Source organism: Mustela nivalis (assembly GCF_964662115.1).
Source record: "Mustela nivalis genome assembly, chromosome: 14".
NCBI classification, from domain to species: domain Eukaryota; kingdom Metazoa; phylum Chordata; class Mammalia; order Carnivora; family Mustelidae; genus Mustela; species Mustela nivalis.
Window position 1 is genome coordinate 42,667,387 of NC_139033.1, and position 19,524 is coordinate 42,686,910.

General features: G+C 37.7%; 1 protein-coding gene across 1 annotated transcript in view; it reads right to left on the bottom strand.

Annotated features, from left to right (window-relative positions):
• ME2 (malic enzyme 2) overlaps positions 1-19,524 on the bottom strand; it is a 57,367-nt gene that overhangs the window by 13,477 nt on the left and 24,366 nt on the right. The window contains exons 5-13 of the mRNA XM_082699429.1: positions 17,582-17,657; positions 16,320-16,481; positions 15,900-16,003; positions 14,740-14,849; positions 14,330-14,427; positions 13,696-13,809; positions 11,164-11,278; positions 8,342-8,484; positions 1,344-1,446 (exon numbers count right to left, since the gene is read on the bottom strand). Coding sequence (XP_082555555.1) covers positions 1,344-1,446; positions 8,342-8,484; positions 11,164-11,278; positions 13,696-13,809; positions 14,330-14,427; positions 14,740-14,849; positions 15,900-16,003; positions 16,320-16,481; positions 17,582-17,657 — 1,025 coding nt within the window. The remainder of the gene's footprint in view (positions 1-1,343; positions 1,447-8,341; positions 8,485-11,163; positions 11,279-13,695; positions 13,810-14,329; positions 14,428-14,739; positions 14,850-15,899; positions 16,004-16,319; positions 16,482-17,581; positions 17,658-19,524) is intronic.

Consider the following 19,524-nt stretch of genomic DNA (forward strand, 5'->3'; position numbering starts at 1 on the left):
TCACCAGCAGTGCAAGATGGTTCCCCTTTCTCTACTTCCTCACTGACACCTGCTGTTTCTTGTGTTGTTGATTTTAGCCATTCTGATGGGTGTGAGGTGATTATCTCATTGTAGTTTTGACTGTTTGTCCCTGATGACCAGTGAGGATGAGCATCTTTCCACGTATCTATTGGCCATCTGCATATCCTCTTTGGAAAAATGACTATGCATGTCTTTTGCTAATATTTTAGTTGGATTATTTGGGTTTTGGGTGTTGAGTTTTATAAGTTCTTTATATATTTTGGATACTAACACTCTATCAGGTATGTAATTTGCAAATATCTTCTCCCATTACATAGGCTGCCTATCAACTGGTGAATGGATAAAGAAAGTGTAGGCCAAGGGCGCCTGGGTGGCTCCATGGTTAAGAGTCTGCCTTCAGCTTGGGTCATGATTCCAGTACCCTGAGATTCAGCCCCACATTGGGCTTCCTGCTCAGTGGAGAGCCTGCTTCTCCCTCTCTAGGTCCCCCGTGCTTGTGTTCCCTCTCTTTCTCTGTCAAATAAATAAATAAAATCTTAAAAAAAAAAAAAAAAAAAGAAGATGTGGTGTATATATATATACAATGTACTATTACTCAGCCCTTAAGAAAAAAAAAAAAAAAAGGAATGAAACCTTGCCAGTTACAATAACATGGATGGAGCTAGAAAGTATTAACCTAAGCAACATAAGTCCGTCAGAGAAAGACAAAGATTATTTGATTTCACTCATATGTGGAATTTATGAAATAAAGCAAATGAGCAATAGGAAAAAAGAGAGGCAAACAAAGAAACGGACTCTTTCTATAGAGAACAAACTGATGGTTCCCAGAGGAGGGGTGGGGGGGTGGGTTAAACAGGCGGTGGGATTAAGGAGCACTTGTCCTGATGAGCACTGGGTGATGGATGGAAGTCCTGAATCACTATATTGTACACCTGAAACTAATACTGCACTGTATAACTAACTGGAATTTATTTTTTGGAATTATTTTACTAACTGGAATTTAAATAAAAACTTAGGAAAAAAAGAGGTACTGAAGGCAGAGACTAAATAATTTTATAACATTCTGTTCTGTTTGCATTTTTATATACCATGTACTACATTATTTCTATAATAAGAACAAGCTTAATGGAAAAGATGAATAAGTACATTTACAGGGAAAATGAAGCAACCTGGATTTGCTGAATTCCTTGAGTTTCCCTGTACATACGTAGCAAAATTCTATAAATACTATCATTCTTTTAATCTTAAATTCTATGTAATTTTGTTAAGTATTTTAATTTAATTACCTATTGCTCTTTAATATAAATCATGGTGGCACTTACCTGGGAAAATATACACATTGTTGCCTTGGCCTGGTGTAAAGACTTGCCCATCATTGAGTTTCACTGGCTCAAAAGGACTGCCACTGGCAAACAAACACCTTCCCTGGTAAGAAATGAAGTAACCTCAATTTGTAACTTAATGTGGACCAACACTGAGGTGAGTCAAAACACAATTAAATCCCGTACTAAAACAGACCAACGTATTACTTGCAAACAGTCATAATTAACAATATAATATCATCTTTCATTAAAATTCTTATCAGAATGAGTTTTTATGCAGAGCACACATTCAAATAAAATTGAAAATTGTCCATCAGTAAACTAAAAAAACTCACACTTCTACTTCCTTTATTTTATTTTTTTAAAAGATTTTTATTTATTTATTTGACAGAGATCACAAGTAGGCAGAGAGGCAGGCAGAGAGAGAGGAGGAAGCAGGATCCCTGCGGAGCAGAGAGCCCGATGCGGGGCTCGATGTGGGCTCAATCCCAGAACCCCGGGATCATGACCTGAGCTGAAAGCAGAGGCTTTAACCCACTGACCCACCCAGGTGCCCCTTCCACTTCCTTTAAAAAGTTTAAAATGTAGATGGGCCAACAAATACCATCCTGAATAATAAAGATTGCTATAAACATCTGTGAATGAAGGGGAACATACCAAAGGTTAAACTGTGGTCACTGACCATACATCTATTAATTTTGGCTCTGTACCAGGTGTTTTGTATGTGTTCTCTCAGTTTAGCCTGCATAAAAAGCCTTATGAGATTATCATTATCTCCACCTCACTGATATAAAAAAAAAATCTCAAAAAACTAGAGCTTAGATTTCCAAGTACTTTGTAAAAAGTCACATGTTACAATTGTAGTAGTTAAACTTGAATCCAGATTTTTTTTTTTTTTTTGGTAACTCCAAAGCCCATGGTCTTTCTATTATGCTAACAAAGCTCCTGTTGGACAGTTTACAAAACAGATGTATGGTATAACCACAGTATTACCCCAGAAAAATACAGCATGTTGCCTTGTTAAAGAAAAAAAAGTCTCCAAATTTGTTGTACCAATTTTAGTACTGTGCTCAACAATGGAATATAATGTTACTAGCATATGCATTATTTCCTTTTTTTTTTTTTAAAGATTTTTTCTTTATTTATCTGACAGAGATCACAAGCAGGCAGAGAGGCAGGCAGAGAGAGAGGAGGAAGCAGGCTCCCTGCAGCGCAGAGTGCCAGATGCGGGACTCGATCCCAGGACCCCGGGATCACGACCCGAGCCGAAGGCAGAGGCTCAACCCACTGAGCCACCCAGGTGCCCCCTTTTTTTTTTTTTTAGATTTTATTTATTTAGTTGAGAGAGAGCAAGCGAGTGCACATGAGCAGGGGAGGGGCAGAGGGAGAAGCAGACTCCCCTGCTGAGCATGACAATGCAGGGCTCATCCCAGGACCCTGAGATCATGACCTGAGCCAAAGGCAGATGCTTAACTGATTAAGCCACCCAGGTGTCCCCATGTTCAATATTTCTAGGAGAATTAGATACCTGTGAAATTGAAAAGTACCTGAAAGTAAATATTTGAATCTCTTCTTTTCTTTAAAGACTTTATTTGAGAGAGAAATAAAGAGAGAGAGAGTGAGAGAGAGCATAGCCCTGGGAGGCAGCAGAGGGAGAGGAAGGAGGCGGCTCCCAGCTAAGGAGGAACCTAGGGCTCAATCCCAGGACCCTGGGATCATGACCTGAGCCCTGAGCCCAAGACAGACGCTTAACCAGCTGAGCCACCCAGGTGCCCCCATAAATCCTTTAAATATCATTTCCCCACCACAAATCCCATCTGCTCCACTCCTCTTTGGCAAAAAACCACAAAGAGCAAGAAAACAGTAGTTCTCAAACAGGATAATCTATCTTGGAATGCTTGAGGTATGACTAAAGTAAGTATGTTTATTTCTTTTATTTTTTAATTTTTATTTATTTTTTAAAGATTTATGTATTTTAGCAAAAAAAATTTTTTTTTGGAATTTTATTTATTTATTTGACAGACAGAGATCACAGTAGGCAGAGAGGAGGCAGGTAGAGAGAGAGGAAGAAGTAGGCTCCCCACGGAGCAGAGAGCCCGATGTGGGGTTCGATCCCAGGACCCTGGGATCATGACCTAAGCCAAAGGCAGAGGCTTTAACCCACTGAGCCATCCAGGCGCCCCAGATTTATGTATTTTAGAGAGAGAAAGAGAGTGAGCGAGTGCACAGCGGGGAAGGGCAGAGGGAGAGGGAAAGCCAACCCTAAGCGGACTCCATACTAAGTACAGAGCCTGACACCGGGCTCGATCCCACAACCCCAAGATCATGAGCCAAACTGAAATCAAGCTTAACCGACTGAGCCAAAAGTCAGGCATGTTTGAACAGCTACCTGGATTAAGTAAGAGATGGTTTACAGAAAACTGAACTATCTCCACACAGAAGATGGACAAACTGACACGGTACCTGAACACTGGACAGAATAATAAGTGTTTAGACATTATTTTGTCTTCTTTTCTCTAGATCTAAAAATGTGTATTCTATAAAGGCTGATTATTCTCTGAAGTATAGTAAATCCTTGGCATTGGTGGATTTAACACTCAACAGTTTGAACCTTTGAACCACCTGAAGGTCTACGATATATATTAATTTTTACTTTTACAAGACATACTTTCAGTTTCAAAATGAACACAAAGTATAGAAGCTATCTAACTATGCTAGTGTTGGCCCCAGGTGACTACCCTGACGCTACAATGTCAGGCGGTTGGATCATTTTCTACAGAGAGCTATGATCATTCTCTACCTGTTCTAAGCACAGAGACTGTGATGAAATTGTGTTTCTTTGAAGATTAAAGTCAGTTCATGGTTAATGTCATCTAACATTACAATGATAATGCATATAATAATTACTTTTGTAATACCACTAATTTTAATAGCTTTATAAAATGGCCTATATGATATAAGCTCTTTATAGGAAAAATGTTACATTCTCATCATATTATTACTAATATGATTTAGATTTAGAAAGATCTTGGGTATTTTCTCTAGAATGGCAAGATTCTACAGCAGTTCTTCAGGATATTTTTTGTCTTTCACAATCAATCAAATATGGCTGGATCTTAATGATAACCAAGTTGTTCTCATTCTGAAGCTCAAGAATTAAAAAGAAGTATTTTTCTCACTAAGCAGCAGAGGGTGTTAGAGTAACACTAAGACTTCTCTCTACTGAAAACAAAAGGACACTAAAAATTTAAGAGGTGACTACAAATATGTAATTTATGCCATTATTTTATGTAAGATTAAGAAGGAATTTATGTAAAATTAAACTATGACACAATGCTTTTTTATCATTTTTAGGAGGTAATACAATATTGAGAAAAAATTTGCAGCTCAGAACTGATAGACAATATATCAAACTAGTCTTGTTGGATTTTTATTTTTATTCATTCTAGTAATACACAGCTCTCATGACAGTATTTATTCAAAAAATAAAATTCTTAAATGTTTGGGCCATCTTCCAGTGATATGCTACCACTGCCCAAAACATTGACGTATTTTGTATTTCTAAAATGCCAAAACCTACTGACAAATTGAGTATATTCTTCAGTCATTGTATCAGACTAAGACTTAATCTTGGGGGCAATAACCATTAATTTTAAGTAGTAAACACTGGTAAATAGGATACCATACTTTGGTAAAAAGATAAGGCAGTATACTAAAAGAGACTGATTTTCATTTATTTATTATTTTGGTATCTGGAGGCTGATTTTGTGGATGATTTCAAAGAAAAAGATTTCAGTAACTAGAAGTTTAGAAGTTTCAGTGATTACTATAACTTGGAAACCAGTAGTGAGAATTCATTTTGACTAAACTGAGCGGCACTATGAAGCAAAAGAAATTTAGAGGGGATGTATGTATCAAAATAAATACTTTGGCAATGAGAAAAAAAGAATGCAGAAGACTTAAGGAGCATGAATATTAAGTCTGGAAAGTTCTGAGAAGGTTCTGCTTTGGCAATGATCTAGGCTGTTTCACATCCAGTCTCCCTCTGATAACAATGAGAGAAACTGGATAAAATACATTAAAAATATCCGTTAAGAAAGCAGCAGTGCAGGGTGCCTGGGTGACTTATTGGGTTAAGCTTCCGCCTTCAGCTCAGGTCATGATCCTGGGAGTCCTGGAATAGAGCCCTGCATCGGGCTCTCTGCTCAGCAGGGAGCCTGCTTCCCTTCCTCTCTCTGCCTGCCTCTCTGCCTACTTGTGATAAAATCTTAAAAAAAAAGAAAGAAAGAAAGAAAGAAAGAAACAAAGCAAGCAAGCAGCAGTGCTCTCGAAATCATGAGAGCTTGGGTGTGGGAGATGCAGAAGAGGAGGAAAACAAGATACATGTGATTCCAGCACTTGAAGCTTTCCCCCTTCATGAGGATTGTGGATTTCAAAAGAAGCGGTATCTGTGGCTGAGAACCCAAGCAACAAAGCTATCCGGAGCCTCAAGATGACAGAGGAAGAAAAGTTCAGGGCCTGCGGGGGATGATGGCTGCTAATAAATAGCCCAGGACTTGTGATTCATGTGAAAGGGTAAACCGTGGAAAGACAGCAGGCACCCCATGGACCGCATCCTGATTAGATTAAGGTGAGCTGCTCCAGACCAACCCCCACCACAGGAAAAGGGAAGACCCCCTCCTCTAGAGCCTCAAATTACCGCTATAATAGTTTACCCACACCATCTAGCACTCAAGAAGGAAACAAAAAACAAAAATAAAATGAGGCTTACAAAAATACAAGACTGCATAACCAAGAAAAAGAAAGAGGATAGAAATGGATTCACAGAGAGTAAGGTATTTCCTGCTATCAGACATTCACTTTCATCATGATTCATATATTTCAGAAATTAAATAACAAGATAGACTATTTTAGCAGAGAACTATAAGCTACGTAGAAAGATGAAATAAGTATTTGAAAAATACTGTTAAAAATTGTGAGGTGTCGTAATGATCCCATGATTATATCTTTAAAAGAACTCTTAACTTTTGAGAGATTTACAATGAAGCGATGCGATGTCTTGAGATCTGTTTAGGGTGGGAAGGACGTAGAAGAAACAAGATTGAGAAGGAGGTGGTTATTTCCACAGCTGGTACTGGCATATGGGAGTTGACTAGACTATTCTACCTCTGTATATGTTTGAAATTTTCCGTAATAAAAGACATTTTTAATAGAGTGCAGAAAAAAGCATTCGTCACAGATTGGTTACCTATTCTGAAGTATATGACCTAATAATTTCCTGTTGGGTGTCACTGTAAACAAGCCTTTAAATACTACTTCCTGGGCGCCTGGGTGGCTCAGTGGGTTAAAGCCTCTGCTTCCCAGGGTCCTAGGATCGAGCCCCACATCAGGCTCTCTGCTCAACAGGGAACCTGCTTCCTCCCCTTCTCTCTCTGCCTGCCTCTCTGCCTACTTGAGATCTCTTTCTCTCTGTCAAATAAATAAAATCTTTAAAAAATAAACAAACAAATAAATAAATAAATACTACTTCCTGGGGTCACTTAAAGACCACTTACAAGAACAATACAGAACGTGATTACATTGTGGAGATTAAAAATATATCACTACAGAACAGTGCAGAAAACCTAACTGTCCTAATGGTATATGAGCAGACACCTGTAATTGGGATATAGTCCTGCGGCAGTGTCAAAGAATTCAGAAGTACTAAACCTTAAATGATTTGGATGAAAGTAAAAACTTCCTGACAGCTGTCAGATGACTGAAAACAATGGCTTTCATGAAAACAAATACCAACAGTGAAGCTATGTTGGAAGAGTAAAAAGAATTGTTTTATTAAATGTGACAGCAAGGAAGTAGAATTTATTTATGAATTATTTCTATAATATGCCATTGTAAGTCTGTTTCACTAATTAGAAAAACAGTCAAACTGAAATTCTACAAATGAAAAATACAATAAAATTAAGAGCCTAGCAATAGATTAGCATAGCTAAAAAGAGTGCATGCAACTGAAGATACACCCAAAAAAAATATTAAAATACAGCATGCAGGGGTGCTGGTGTGGCTCAGTGGATTAAGCATCTACCTCTTGATTTCAGCTCTGGTCATGATCTTAGAGTCATGGGATCAAGCCCTGCATTGGGCTCTGCACTCAGCACGGAGTCTGCTTATCCCTTTCCCTCTGCCCTTTTAAGAGATAAAAATCTTAAAAAAAAAAAGAAAGAAAGAAAGAAAGAAAGACTACACAGTATGTCAACAGGATGGAATATGCAGAAAGCTGTATAAGAGATACCTGAGATAGGAGAACAAGTCTGACACTCTCCAACCGGAGACCCACAAGAGCAGACAGAGAATGCAGCCAACCCAGATATTTCCAACATGGGCCACAAAAGAGGGCATCAAGATACAGAGTTCTACAGTCCCAGCTGGAATAAATATAAACTCAACTACGTCCATTATAGCAAAACCCAAGACAAAATAATGTATCAAAAGGAAAACAGACGTCAGGAAATAATAGCATACTATCTCCACTGACTTTTACTTCTATACATAGTAAAAACTATCCTTCAAAATGAAGGCAAAATAAAGAGATTATTAAGAGAAATTCATCAGACCCACACTCAAGGAAAGTCCTTCTGGTAGAAGGAAAACGACCCAAGATAAAAATACACGTCAGACAGAATGGCAAGAGAAGACATTAAAATGTATCAAAATGTATCAAAATCAATTATTTTGTGTTTAGAACAAGACTGTCTTTTGGGATTTAAAATATAATTAAAATGTACAACAATAGCCCACAAGACAGAAAGGTGTTAAAATGGAGATGTATGGTAATTATGTTCCAGAATTCATACACACAATAGTTTATACAGAACTTGATTCAAGGGTGCATACTGTAATCTCTACAGTTAACTATGAAAAGAATTATGCAAGAATGTATAACTAAGGCCAATGGAAGGAAAATAATGGACATAACCAATTCAGACAATTATGAGTAGTACCTCTGTAAGTGTATATGCTTCTTCAGCCGTGCACTCAGCCATTGCTGTAGGATTGCTTAATGCAAATATTACAGGCCTTTCATTGATTTCAGCCATGGCTTTGATTACACTAGGAGTGAAAAGTCGGCCAGCTCCTGCAACTCCTATAATACATAAGGGGGGGGGAAAGCAACTTCCTTACATGTAACATAAAACAATTCTTATCAACAGCATTTCTGCAATAGGTTTAATACAACAAAACACATATTTTGTATTGCTGAGATAATGCCATAGGAACACAGTCTCGAATCTGGAAACAATAAAATGCTGAAAGTTTTTACTAAAATATTGTTTACCCCAAACATAGTAAATTCTAGGAAATTAAAAAAAAAAGAGTATGACTATCTCCATCACTGTCTAATTAAGATAAAACTTGCTACAACATGAATGAACCTTAAGGATATTATGCTAGGTAAAATAAGCCAGTCACAAAAGGACAAATACTATGTGATTCCACTTACATGAGATACCTAGAGTAGTCAAATCCATAAACACAAAAAGTAGAAAGGTGGCAACAGGGGGCTAGGGAAAGTATTTGTTTAAGTGGTATGGAGTTTCAGTTTTGCAAAATGAGTTTTGGAAACCAGCTGCACAACAATGTGAACGCACTTAACACTACCTAATCATACACTTAAAAAGGGTTATGATATATACAATTCATGAATTACTGAACTCTACATCTGAAACTAATGATGTACTTACTATATGTTGGCTATATGTTGAATTTAAATTTAAAAAATGGTTATGACGGGCGCCTGGGTGGCTCAGTGGGTTAAGCCGCTGCCTTCGGCTCAGGTCATGATCTCAGGGTCCTGGGATCGAGTCCCACATCGGGCTCTCTGCTCGGCGGGGAGCCTGCTTCCTCCTCTCTCTCTCTCTGCCTGCCTCTCTGCCTACTTGTGATCTCTCTCTGTCAAATAAATAAATAAAATTTAAAAAAAAAAATGGTTATGATGCAGGGTGCCTGGGTGGCTCAGTGAGTTAAGCTGCTGCCTTCGGCTCAGGTCATGATCTCAGGGTCCAGGGATTGAACCTCGCATCAGGCTCTCTGCCTGCCTCTCTGCCTACTTGTGATCTTTCTCTCGGTCAAATAAATAAATAAAATCTTAAAAAAAAAATGGTTATGATGGCAAATTTTATGTTATGTGTATTTTACCACAATTAAAAATGAATTTTAAAAAGTTAAAAACTTGCATTTCAAATGTTAAATTGTTAAACTCGGGTTTAATTAAACAAATAATAGGAATTCAGAAGGGATAAAAAATCATCTGACTAAAGCAATCTACTTTCTTGATGCAATTTAATGACCTTTTCTTTAGTCCTTAGAATGTCTCAGACACTGCATTAGGCCACTGGGATATAAACATGAACACAATGCAACTTACAGTGGAGAGAAAAACAAAGTAGGCAGAAAATGAGAAAACCTGTAACAGGTGCCAAGTATGCAGTGTTACAGAAGCATGAAGAGTACTCAGCCTATGATAGGAATCTGGCGATGACCAAGCAAAACCTCAGCTGAGTCCTTTTCCAGTTCATCTAGTAAGATGACTTATATTTAACAATCAAAATAGTTAATTTTCAATTCTACTTTTAAAAACTGATATGTAACAAGGAATACTAATCTGGAGACTAGAGTTCTGGTGTTCTCTGTCAGTCCTGGCTATATGAAATATTCACAAATCTTGGGCAAGTTGTTTAACATCTCAGTGCTTGTTTTTCTTATGTAAAAAAGGAATTTATAATCAGTGTTTCTCTATAGGGAAGTGTATGGACATATTTTTAGGAGTCTATGAGTTCTAAAGGAATTAAACTTTTTTAATTTTTGTTTCCTTGACCCTCCAGAGAGAAAACTGGTGGACAGATTCTTAGGTTTTCATATTGAATTTTGAGAGAAATTGGGTGATCTTCAAGATGTCCTCTTGCTCTAAGAAATTGTGTGTTCTAATCAATGAAGAAGCTAACAACCACAGAAACTTATGTTTGTGACTGTTTTCTATTTAACATTCAATAGGAGTTCTACAAGAAAGTGATAAAACTATTAAAAACTTATGGATTCAAATCTCACAGCTATATAGGAAATGAAATAGCTCCTCTTTTAAAGACTTTTACATTTTCTGGGGCACCTGGGTGGCTCAGTTGGTTAAGCATCTGACTCTTGGTTTCAGCTCAGGTCATGATCTCAGGGTCCTGGGATTGAGCCCTGTGTCGGGCTCTGTCCTAGGCACAGAGTCTGCTTGTCCTGCTCTTGGGGAGGGTATAAGCTATGGTGAGTGCTGTGAATTGTATAAGACTAATGAATTACAGACCTGTACCCATGAAACAAATAATACATTATATGTCAATAAAAAAATAAAAAACAAAATACTTTTACATTTTCAGGGGTGAACCCAATACCATTTTGGCATACTCTGAAGTCAGCTATGCAATGCTTTACTCTCAAAACATAACAATGCTTTCTGCTTTGTTGCCACTGCAAAGATTTGACCCTGCACAGGACTTCTTGGTTTAGTCTATCATATGACCTTGGTCTTTTTCAGGTTTTGAGCACAGCAGTCACACCAAGTCTAAAAGCAAAGCATGATCAATTGTACAGCTTCCCACACTTAAGATCACAAGCAACATCTGTTAACTGAACTTTACACATAAAGGCTATCACAGAAAAACACATTAGATGCTGAAAGTTAGATAAAATAGGTCATTTCATTTTTAGTACTCCTGCATGGTACTGATGACCAGCAACATATTGTAAAGTGATATGATGACATGTCAACAATTCTACTTACCAATTATAGCTGAAGGCCTGAGAATATTTACTGCATCTTCAAAAGTATCAGGTATATTCCCTGGGGCTGAGTGAGCAAATGGTTCCTGATGACTGTCTATTTTAGCTTTCCGCCCCTGAATTTTTGGGAAAAAATACAGTATTTTTTAGTAAATGCTTACTGAGGATTAAGGAAAAGACATCATTATGAATCATATATTCTTTCTACAATAGAAATGCCTTTTCATTCTCATTTACTTTCCTCTTCAGCCACTATCTTCCAGTGTCCACAAAACCCAGATATAAAACATAAATCCCACCTTAACCAGAGACTTTCTAGTCCCTGTCAAAAACTCATTTACTTAGTGAAGTGCTTCTAAATCCAATATGGCACAAAGGCTTAAAATCCCTTATCTAGGCTAGATGTAAAATATTTTCATACTTTAGAAATGTATTGTGGTAATATATCAAATATTAAAATCCCCCAACATGGCACCCTAAACTGAAGAAAATTTAGTATACTAAGTACAAAAGGTCAAGACTACAAATACCTCTCTGGTTTTGCTATCAGATAAGTCCAAGTCAATCAGATTTGTTATCAATTTCAAAAAAACTTTGAGATTTCAGAGCTCTTAGGATTTTAGAATTGCAGAGAGACATCATGGACTTGTACTAGCAAGAGTTCTGAAACAAGAGGAACAGGGAATTCTGGTCCAAGATAGCTGAATGGAGAAACATGCTTTCCTCCCTAAATCCCAAGCCAAAAACTATAAAAATTAAATCCTTAGTGGTGTTATAAGGCCAGAAGACATACCACTGACAAACTAGAACAATGGAGAGTTTTTCAACAATTTAAAGCAGTCAAAAATATATCAAATGCAAAATCCAAGCAGGCTGAGAAATCCGTATCCTTATTTTGGCAAAAGAAGAGAACCCACTGCAGAGGTGAATTTTTCTATCAGAACTCCAGAATACCCCCAGATAAGAACTAGCAGGGTCTGGGGAAAGCAGCAGGCCATAATCAGTTAGATGGGAAGTTAATTAAGGAACTGACATATAGCCTCAACAGATTCAGGTTCTCAGAACAGTGGCTTCTTATACTTGCCCCCTGAAGGACCACCGCTCTCCAATATGTAGGTTCAACAGGAAACTCTCAGAGTCTCAAAAAGGAGGGCAGAGTTTGGGTCAGCAGGGGAGTTCAGGCGCCTAAAACCCATAAGTCAAGCTATTCACACACCCTAAAAGAAAAATATTCCCCGAACTAGCAGATATTCAGGGATTCACATTTATGCTAACCAATAGCATATTCATTCTAGACTTGACTTGCCACAAATATAAAAAAGAAACACAAAACATATGTGAAAACCAACACTACAAAAAGAAGCACCAAACTGTGTATGTATGTATGTGTATAAATATGTATTCTGCCAATGGCCTTCTAAAAGTACAAAGTTTTTAATCCTTGTATCTTAGATACAAGCAAATACAGTGGTGACAGCTCACTTGGAAGGCAGCACAGCTTCATGGTCAAGAGCACAGGCTTCATAGTCGGCTTGGATGTGTCTCTCACATCCACTACTTAAGCTAATGACCTTGGAAAAGTCACCTGCCCTTTTAAATCCTAAATTTCCTTATTTGTAAAACTTCACAGAAGATTAAACAAGATAATACCTGCAGAATCTTATCATAAGGTCTGGTACATTTTAAACTACTATTTTAAATTATGTATAATTTAAGCACTCAAGATTTTTCATTCAAACACTTTTTCATTTTATTTTCTGTGTCAACAGTTGTGAGTACTAGTTAAGAAGAAAAGATTTCAGAACTGAAACAAAGTATGTTCAAATAAGCTGTGTCTGAAGAGGTATATTTCAAGTTATTGCTGTATGTCATTATATAGAGCAAAAATACAACAGCACTGTGTACTGTAGGTTCAACTGTGAAATAGTTTACCTAATGTGTTACACAGTGTAAGATATAATTCATTCCTTAAGCTACTAAAAATGGTCATCAGTGCTAGGAAAGCAGGCAGGTGCAAAGGCAGGTGCAAAGGATACTAAATTAATCTGGGTTGGAAGCTCTTCCTTATCCATGAACTGGCCTCAGAAAAGGATGCATGGATTGCTCTCAGACTGTTACAATGGACTATGATCTCTAAATGGCTAAGGAATTTCTGCTCAAATGTCAGATGTCCTGCTAACAATTTAATTAGGAACTTCTGAGTTCCAATAAAAAACCTAGTTTTAGAAAGGCCAAGTACAATCTTATTTGTATGGTTACTTGAGTTCTTAAGAATCAGAGAACAAAGCAAGAAATAATATGTCTGGTGCCAACATGGAGATTATGACTTGAATATGAAGCAAGAGTCTTTATAAAAGACAGAAAGGAGACTGGAGGATTTCTGTTGAGAAGATACTGGAAGGTCCCCAGTGGTACAATCTGGACAGTCCAGTGCGATACAGTATTTTAGGAATTGATTATATTTTAAAGAAGTCAAACTAAAAGTATCATTTTAACAACATTCTTTTGCTTCTCCAAGATTTAAATACCTTACCTTAAATAACAAACCAAACTTGTCAAACATCCAAATTTTCTTTTGTGCCTCTTCTTCTGAGAGGCCATTTTCAACCATAGCCATAACTATGAGATTTGCAATTCCAAGAGCAGCCTGTCCAACAAAACATAAATTTAAAAAATAAAGACCAGGGTATAATACAATGCTTGAATTACTTTATATATGAGGATTATGCATTATGAGGAATATTTGGTTTATTCTCTAACAAATTACGTAAAAACTTTTTTTTTTTTTTTAAGATTTTACTTATTTATTTGACAGAGAAAGACACAGCAAGAGAGGGAACACAAGCAGAGGGAGTGGGAGAGGGAGAAGCAGGCCTCCTGCCAAGCAGGGAGCCCGATCAGGGCCGGATCCCAGGACCCTGGGATCATGATCTGAGCCAAAGGCAAACCCTTAATGACTGAGCCACCTGGGCACCCCGCAAAAGTTGATTATTTGTGATATTCTCTCTAAACATAGTATTTCTAAACATATGTTAAATTACCTACTTTACAGCAGAGATCTCCTATTCATACAAGATCACAACAAAATTCGAAGCTCATTATGTCCCATTTTTCCAATTTTAAAGGAGAGTTTTAGTTTTAAATGCTCAAAGCGCACAAAAACATACCTCTCCTGCTCCAAGGAATAGGACTCTGTGATCTGACAGTGGTTTACCTATAACTTTCTGTGCGGCGAGAAGACCCGCTAGGGCTACTGCAGCCGTCCCTGTAAGATGAATAAGGATGTTTTGTAAATGATTTATTTATTTTGGGGAGAGAGCACTGGCGAACAGGGTAGGGGGCAAGGGCCAAGGGAAAGAATCTCCAGAAGACTTCCCACCGAGTGCAGAGCCCACGTGGGGCTCCATCTCACAGCCCAGAGACCATGATCTGGAGTCAAGATCAAGAGTCAGACGCTCAATTGACTATGCCTCCCAGGCGCCCCCCCAAATAAAGATTTTCTAAGATAACAAAAGGGAAGATTAAACAGGTTTAAAGAAGGTAGGGCTCAAAACCCGAGGTTTTCTTTTTGCTTTACCTTGAATATCATCATTGAAGGTACAATACTTTTCTCGATATTTTCTCAAGAACCTGAATGCATTATGATTTCCAAAGTCTTCAAACTGAATAAGTGTGTTCTGTCCGTATCTAAAACAGCAAAATCCATAACGGTGGTATTGAAAATATCATTATTAAAAAGCTTTCCTGTCTAATATTCCTTATGATTCCATTTTGAAATAATGTCTCAAGTCAGTCCATTTAAGGCCACCGGGATATTTTCAGAGCCTCTGAAAACTGGAGTTGAAATGCAGAAATCTATTACTCATTCAGAAAAATCTGAGAGGGAATCTATGTAATATTAATCAGTATAAACTAATTCCAAGTGCCTACAAGGTTGCCCAGCACATAACAGCATGAAGTAACTTCCTAAAAAGAAAGAGATTTTTATCTGAGTCTCATAAAGTATATATCTGATATGTGTATTCTCACCATATTAGCAGTTAAACAGCAACACAGGAAAGTATATATTAAATAAGAGGTTAAAAAGTAATTTTGTAAGAGTTCACTGGCATTCAAAAAAAGACCCCAATCACCCTGGTGAGCTGAGGTAAGGGAAGGTTTGAAAAGGAGGTAAGACCTTATTTGGGCCCTCAAAGAACAAAAAGTAAAGAGACAGGAAGAAAAACAAGGTATATTTTGGTGACCCTGAATTTTCAACAGTCAGGCTATATACTTCAGGGTTTATGTGAGAAGATAAGAAGTTGGTTATGGTAGGTTGGGGCCAGATAAGGGAGACTCTTGAATGCAAAAGTAGGGAATGGGGCCTTTATTCTGATCAGATGCTGCAGAAGTGGAGAGAGAAGAGGATCTATGGTCAGTGAATCTGAAACATGAAAGCTGCCCAAGAGTCCCAGGAACGGTGGACGTGAGCCCGGCCGCCAAGGGCGGGGAGAGCTGAGCAGTGAGGCTCTGGTAGGAGCGGGGAGTACAGACTTCCCGCAGCAGGTCAGACAACTCAGGAGAGCAAGGCAGAATGCGAAGGGTCTCGCCAGTATCAGCACACCTAAGCAGGCAGGACAGAACCCAAGCTCTCAGAAATGTATCTCCTTCCATGCATCTTTTCCAAGAAAAAACTGTGGTTCCTTTCTTTTATTAATTAAAGATGTTTTCATTTATTCCAACTTAACAAAAAAATACCTGTCAGTAATGGCTTTCATAAACTCATCAATCAGGTCATCATAACGTTGCGATCGATCTCTTTTCTGATACAAGCCCATGTAAAATGGATCTTTTAAGAGTGCCTATAACATAGACCAAACGCAAAAATAAAATCATTTTGTTACACAACCAGCTTAACCATATTCTATAAAACAAAAACTGCAAAACAAAAAAAATTTACTAAGGTAACTTTTAAAACCTTACTACATTTTTTCAAGAAACTCTTAATAGATTTAATTTACTGTTATTTGTATAAATATTAAAAGCACAGTTTAAGAAAAGATTAGCTTTAATCATGAAATTTTCCCATCTTATATTATCTTCAAGAGAAGAATGTTGTAAAGCTTTTGTTTTTTAAATATGGGAGGAAGATCAAAGGCAGAAAATGGTTTTACTCACTGGATTATCAGTTCCTACATCAATACACACAGGCAGGCATCTATCAGGCCGTATTCCTGCACACGCTGTATACAAACAAAGTTTTCCTACTGGAATTCCCATTCCATAGACACCCAGATCTCCAAGACCCAGAATTCTCTCTCCATCAGTCACCACAACAGCCTTAATTACAAAAAATATATATAAATTAAAAGTTGTCAAAAGTGGGGTACTAAAAAGCATTTGAAAAAAGATTCTCTTTGTGTATTTTCACTCTCACTTTTAAAAATAAAATTATTTCTTGACTAACTTCCAAAGTAAACCAACCAAGCGTATTTAAAATTCTAGGATTTCTAGAATCTAGGTGTGAAACAAAGATGAACTAGATCTGATTTCCCTTTGTCTTTGGTTTAGAACCAGAATGTTTCTGACTGGAGGCTCAGTGATGTATCTTCCCAAAAACTAAACTGGGGAGAGGCAGGCAGACTTCTGATCGAGAGTCACCAGAAGAGAAAAACAAGGTTAGAATGGAACCATATGCTCTTCCCACATAATGACCCAGGCCAAACAAGAAACACCTTAACAACAGTGGGGGGAAGAAGACCTAAAATAAAAAATATACCTATCTACAAGGTCTAAAGATCATATTAACAGTTTAATTATCTGGCCAAAATTTTTCTAGATTATTAGAGCTCATGATTATTCATCAAAGATTATTTTGGTGAGGAAGACATGTTATAAAGGCAAGTAAGATCACTGCCTATAACAAGCACTAAAGCCTGCCAAAAGACCTTAAGTAAATCACTGGATTTTATTTTATGAAAGACAGCCACATGGACCAAGATTTATATTTATTAAATTTGAAACTCTACAGTGTTTTATATTTGCTTAAGGATCTAAATCCATCTGAGATTTAAAAGAATAAAGTGTCATCAATCCTCTCACCACCCACAAAAATGAAAGTTTTTATGGCATTTTAATGTGTTTTCTATACCTAGAATAATATTAAAAAGGAATAAAGAGAAGGCAAGAAATACCATGGTATCAACAGTGACAGGTTCACCTTGTGAACTAACTCCCATTTCGTTCCCAGAGTCCAGCTCTGTACTGGGGACCCATTTTGCAATTATTACTGTCATGATCTCCTCAGAGCACTAAATCTGCATATATGCAAGTGCAAAATAAATCAGAGCAACAATGAAAACTATTCTTGGAAATTCAGAGGCAACTTACAAAGAAGGAAAAAAAGATTATGAAGAGGAAGGTTGTGCTATTAGTAGTACCTTAACATGATTTTCTGGCCAGTTATCCACAATTGATCTAACATGACCTCTGTCTGAGATTGAAATAAATAATCCCCTGCAACAGAACAAAAACACCTTTGCATTTCACAACAGTTTTTTCTTTTCTCCTAAGTTTTGTTCATAACTGGAATATTTAGGTATTTTAATAAAACATCAAGAGACAGTTATCATTTCCAAGCAGATTTAGCTAAATCACACTGGATTATTTTCAAACATTTTCAACTACTCCAAACTGTAACTGCATTGCGCACACAGTAGCTGCAACAAAGATCATTATTAAATGACATGACTGTTTTACCCAAGAAGAAACTCGATACACCTGCGGTAAAAAGCAGTATAAAAATAAACCACCAATGCAGGACAGCATGATAAAGCTATATCAACTACTATTAAAATTCACCAAAACTGAAAATGTGAAATTTGAAGGAGCAGGAAAGGAAAGAAGAAAAGTACAGTAACTTCGCACAAAAGAGGATGTCTCTGAAGCATTAGGAAAAAGTGAAAAGTTATTTTAAACACACTGCATATTGTTATCCAACTGAGATAAATATAGATTTTTAAAAAGGAAGAGAGGAAGAAAGAAGGGGACGGGGTAGGGGAGAAACACAGGTTGTAGACACGTGTGTAGAAACACAGGGTTAGGTAGGGATGAAGGCCAACAGGTCCCCAGTGCCTTCAAACTGGCTCTTACACTTGACTTTCTCACTAGCGTCTTAGCTTTGGCACTGCTCTCGTAACTCAAATCAGTTTGAACAGTTCCTCAGCTGTAGCTGCATAATAGAATCATCTATTATGGGCTAAAAAAAAAAAAAAAAAAAAAAAATGCCAGGGGTCCCAACCCCAGAGATTCTGATTAAACTGACCTGGAGTTGAGATCAAGATTTACTGACCATCTCCTATGCAAAAAACACAGTATCTGTGTCGCCCCAAAGCCCTGCTCTTTTTGCTTCATGTCGGTTCTGAGAGCGGGGTACACATCAGAATGACACAGGAACTTTCCTGGAACACCTACTCGGGGGCCCAGCTCCAGACTGACTGAATCGGAACTTCTACAGGTGGGGCCCAAGCATAAATATATTTTTAGGTTTTTCCTTGTTCTTTAATATGGATTGAGAACCACTATTCTGAATGAAAAAGAAACTATAAGAGAACTAAACAGTCGGGTTAACTTAAGGAATGTTTAACACACATTAACTGATGGTAGCACACAGGACAGAGACTGCTCTCAAAGTGTCTTCCAGGGAACACCTGCCATACTGTCACCAACCGCGTTCATTAAAATCCAGACCTCCACATCTTTCTCTTCTTCATTAGAATCTTAGGAATGGGAAGGACAGGAAGGTTGGCTCCGATCAGCATTTTAAGTCCTATGGGTGTTTTGTACACACATTAACATCGGAAAGCCACGAGGCTGGATGAAGGGAGACTGGAGGCCGATGCTACCATGCATTGCCTGAATGTCTCCACCATTGCATCAATATCTAAGCAGGACATGGGAAAGGGGTGAGGACTGTTGAAAATGCTAATAGGTTAGAGGAACACGACAAGAAAACACAAACTAATCGTAAAATTTACAAAGAACAGTTCCCGTCAGTTCTTCATCTGACCTTCTCTGCTGCTCTTTAACAGGCACTAGCATCCCTATTTTACGAGAAAACAGATTCAGAGGGAGAAAGTAACTTATGGAAAGACTTAAGTAGATGCCCATTCCCCTACTCTTTCTGTTTAAAATATTGAGGCACTAGAACTATTTGATATTAAAATTTGGAGAAGCTCATAAAAAAGAACAAACAATAGAAATTAAAGCCAACAGGGACGCCTGGGTGGCTCAGTTGGTTAAGCAGCTGCCTTCGGCTCAGGTCATGATCCCAGCGTCCTGGGATCGAGTCCCACATCGGGCTCCTTGCTCAGCAGGGAGTCTG